Below are 4,535 nucleotides of genomic sequence, written 5' to 3'. Positions count from 1 at the left end.
TGAACTCTATAAGAGGAAGGTGATCATCCCAACTTCCCTTGAAGTCGATCACGCAAGCTTCAACATGTCCTCTAAGGACTGTATGGTACGTTCTGCCTGACCATCCGTCTATGGATGAAATGTTGTGCTGAGGTTAGCCTGAGTACCTAGACCTTTTTGAAATGACTCCTAGAAATGAGAGGTAAGCTGAGGACCTCTATATGAGATTATAGACAAATGATCTCATTAATGTAAAGCTTGGCGTAGTCCTCCACCTAATCGGTAGTTTGGAAAGCCAAAAAGTGAGCGGACTTAGTAACTCTGTCTACTATCACCCAAATAGAGTCATGCTATTTGCGAGTAGGAGGTAAACCTGTAATGAAGTCCATGTTTATCACTTCCCACTTCCATGTAGATATGTTAATCTCTTGAGTCATACCTCCTGGTTTATGATGTTCTACCCTGTTGACAATTGGGCACTTAGCCACAAAATCTGCTATATCCCTCCTAATGCCATTCCACCAAAATACTTCCTGCAGATCACGGTACATTTTAGTGGCACCTGGATTAATAGAAAACCTGAAGTTATGGGCTTCTATAAGGATTTGCTGCCTCAACTCACCCACCTTAGGAACACATAACCAACCCTGGTAGCAAAGCACACTATCTCCCATTTAGGAGAAAATCTCAACTTTCTGCTGATGCACTGCACCCTTCAATTGAAGTAATATAAGAACAGTATCTTGTTTTTCCTTAACCTACACTACTAATGAAGATTGTGAGCCATTCTGAATGGTCACACCATCATCTGATATGTTCATAAGGAAAAATCCTAAGCGAGCAAGCCGATGGACATCTTTTGCTAATTCCCTTATTTCTTCCTCAACATGTGCTACACTACCCATATATAGTCTGCTAAGAACATCAGCTACTACATTGGCCTTATCAGGATGGTAAAACACATTCATTTCATAGTCTTTGAGGAACTCAAGCCACCTTCTCTGGCGGAGATTCAACTCTTTCTGAGTGAATACATAATGAAGGCTCTTATGGTCTGTAAACAAATCTACGTGAACACCATACAAGTAATGTCTCCAAATCTTTAGGGCAAATACTGCGGCTGCAAACTCAAGGTCATGAGTCAGATACTTTTTCTCATGCACCTTAAGCTATCTAGAAGCGTAAGCTATAATCTTACTTCGCTGCATCAATACACACCCTACGATAGATCACATAACCGTCTGAACCCTCTGGTAGAGTTAAAATAAGAGTTATAGTTAACCTAGTTTTCAGTTCTGAGAAGCTCTTCTCACACTCATCTCACCGCTGAAACCTAACCTTTGTCTGAGTCAACTTAGTCAATGGAGAAGCTATGGACAAAAATCCTTCCACGAATCTTCTATAATAACCTGCTAAACCCAAGAAACTTTTGATATCTGTAGGAGAGGTAGGTCTGGGCCATTGCTTGGCTACCTCTATTTTGTGAGAATCTACTCGGATCCATTTGCTAGACATAATATGCCCAAGGAAAGCAACATAATGCAACCAAAACTCACATTTGCTGAACATATCAAATGACTGACGATCTTTGAGAGTTTTCTGGACAACCCTCAAATGAGTCGCATGTTCTTCCTTATTCTTAGAGTAAATGATGATATCATATAAAGACAATAACAGACAAGTCTAAATACTGCTTGAACACCCTGTTCATCAAATCTATGAAAGCTGCAGGATGATTGGTTAGTCCAAATGACATAACTACAAATTTATAATGACCATACCGAGTTCTGAAGGCTATTTTTGGGAGGTCACTATCTCTGACTTTGAGCTGATGATAACCGGATCTGAGGTCTATCTTCAAAAAGTGACTAGCACCCTGAAGTTGGTCGAACAAGTCATCAATCATGGGGATAAGGTACTTATTCTTGATTGTGACTTTGTTCAACTGCTGATAGTTAATGCACATTTTAAGGGAACCATCTTTCTTTTTCATGAACAACACTGGTGTACCCCATGGGGAAATATGAAGCCCTTGTCTAGAAGGTCTTTCAACTGCTCTTTCAATTCCTTAAGCTCAGGTGGAGCCATTCTGTAAGAAGGAATATATATAGGCTGAGTATCTTGAAAGACATCAATTCCAACGTTGATTTCTCTTTCAAGAGTAACTCTAGGAAGATCTTCTGGAAACACTTCTGGGAACTCATTAACTACTGGGAGTGACTCAAGAGTTGGGGTTTTGGATCTTGAATCCTTTACCCGAACTAGATGATAAAGAAACCCCTTAGATATCATCTTTTTGGCCTTAAGGTAAGAAATGAATCGACCCATAGGCACTGAGCTACTACCTTTCCATTCTAAGACTGGTTCACTGGGAAACAAAAAACGAACGATCCTAGTTGATGAGTCCACAAATTGGACTCATTCAAGTCTATATTTTAATAGAAATTGTGTCCTAAAATGCTTATTTTATCTCAATATCTGATGAAAACCCTTAAGTTTTAGGTATTTGAAGTTTTGGGGAGAGCATGGACACTACGACGCAAAAACGAATGAAAGGCTAAAAAGAACGAAGAAATGAAGGCTTGAGGATCGCCGAGTCCACTTGGTGAGTCGCTGAAGGCTCTTACTTCACCTTTTGTTCCAATGTGCTGAGCCATGAAGAAAAAGGATCAAGTCGGCAGAAAAAGGGAACAGTCGGCGCATCGCCGAGCAATTCCGCAAAGCAGTACCATGCCGCCCAGTAACCCAGAGCACGACCATGCTGAATCGATGACTTGATTGGCGATTCTGACTAATGACGCTGAACGATCTTCTGCAACACAAACACAACCCCTCTTGATACTACAATAAAGTAGGATCATAATCAACACAAAAGAATAGAAGATACAATGAAAATCCGATAAAAGATATGTATTTCTTTCGCAAATTGCTATTTGCAACTTATCAAAGTTAGAGTCGATGAAAGAAGGGTCTTACCTTCATTATAAGTTTGTAATACACCTCAAAACTTTAAAATATGCCCAAACCCTTTCTGTCCGCACACGAAAGTATGATATGCTAGGAAATCGAAAAAACAAATTATACCATGTTGACGAGCTCAACGCGTAGAACAACTTTTGTCAAGGACTTAAGTCACGAAAATTAGTAACTTGGCTTGTCCTAGAAGTGGGTTTTGTAGTTTTTGTGAGTTTTCTGGTTCTTTACTAAGGAAAATGAAGGAAAAATGAAGAAAAGTCAAAGAAGATGATATATATAAAGTTCCACCGACCTAGGGACCCACCTCACCTGCCTGCTTGTGTAGTCTTGCAAAAATGCGAATATCTCTCTATTATGAAGTCATATGAAAGAACGGGTTGTTGCATTTTAAACTAGACTCGTAGACCTTCGATTTCATAGGTTGTGGGGGCCATAACTATTAATATATTGGGAGAAAACGTCTGAGACATTTGACCCAAATTTCAGACAAATCTTGAAAAAGGAATTTATGGTAACTTTCGCCAACTTTTATTTTGCTACTTAACTAACTTCAAAACTTGAGACACAACACTTGAACACGTAAAATTTCACATAACACATCATTCTTAATTTATTATCCCACCCTCTTGGTCTTTCCACAAAGATACGAGTCAATTTATACGTTTTGAAAAGTCGGGGTGTTACACATACTATCCCCCACTTAAGGGAAAGCTCATACTAAGGTCAATATGAGAACTACAAAGCAACCTCAATAAGATATTCACACCATAAGGAACTATCAACTTACTGGTACCTTTATCCGGATTAGTCCCTTTGTCCTTGTTAGCTTGAAGCACATAAAAATGATTCTTCCTTGGATCATTAGGATCCGGGACATCAAGAGAAGCTTGTTTGGCCTCTCTCCCCTTTGCCGAAAGTGTTGGGCAATCTCTCATCTTATGACCCTTCTTCCCACACCCAAAGCACCAATCCATTCCGGCAAGAAACTTACTCAAATGTTGCTTCCCACACTTAGTACAAATAGACCTTTCAAATGAAGAACCACCTCTATTCCCTCCTTGAGGTTTAGGGTTAGACACCCTATCATTGTTGACCATAGAAGAATCCTGGTTGAAGTACCTCTTTTTGGACCTTGGTTGACTTTGTTCATCGGGTCTCGCCCTTTTTGCCTCACTATTCATCTTCCTAAGCTTTGTCTCCTCAATTTGTTGAGCATATATCATAAGCCTAGAGATATCCGTATCATGATGGAGCATTGTCGTACGACATTCTTCTACAACCAAACCGGACACCCCCATTACAAATTTATTCATCCTAACCCTAGAATTTGCTACCAAGGTTGGAGCATACTTGGATAGTTGGGTGAACTTGAGAGAGTAATCCTTCACACTCATACCCACTTGACGGAGGTTTATGAACTCCACCAACTTTTGTCCCCTCATCTCTATTGGGAAAAACCTATCAAGAAAGGCCATCTTAAACACTCCCCAATCAACCGGTCCCACTATCATGGGTCTCTCATCCCTCCATTGCTGAAACCAGACTTGGGCTACGTCTTTCAATTGATAGGCGGCTAGTTT

At 40.1% G+C, this 4,535-nt stretch overlaps 1 protein-coding gene across 1 annotated transcript; it reads right to left on the bottom strand.

Annotated features, from left to right (window-relative positions):
• Positions 1 to 2,648: 2,648 nt before the first annotated feature.
• Positions 2,649 to 4,253, bottom strand: LOC125838315 (uncharacterized). Its single transcript, XM_049517379.1, has 2 exons — positions 3,703 to 4,253; positions 2,649 to 2,820 (listed from the first exon to the last, which is right to left on the bottom strand). The coding sequence occupies exons 1-2, from the start codon at positions 4,251 to 4,253 to the stop codon at positions 2,649 to 2,651; spliced, it is 723 nt and encodes a 240-aa protein (XP_049373336.1).
• Between the last annotated feature and the right edge of the window lie 282 nt (positions 4,254 to 4,535).

Source organism: Solanum verrucosum, unplaced genomic scaffold (assembly GCF_900185275.1).
Source record: "Solanum verrucosum unplaced genomic scaffold, falcon-dt-bn FXZP01000110.1, whole genome shotgun sequence".
Lineage (NCBI taxonomy): Eukaryota > Viridiplantae > Streptophyta > Magnoliopsida > Solanales > Solanaceae > Solanum > Solanum verrucosum.
The sequence above is the reverse complement of the archived record's forward strand: the minus strand, read 5'-3'. Positions and strand labels throughout refer to the sequence as shown.

Excerpts from the sequence above, each read along its gene's own strand:
- LOC125838315 (XM_049517379.1), bottom strand. The coding sequence starts at position 4,253 with ATGGGGGTGTCCGGTTTGGTTGTAGAAGAATGTCGTACGACAATGCTC. Across the intron at positions 2,821-3,702 it reads GGTGTGAATATCTTATTGAG|TATCAAGAGGGGTTGTGTTT; the intron begins GTTGCTTTGTAG and ends ACTTTATTGTAG.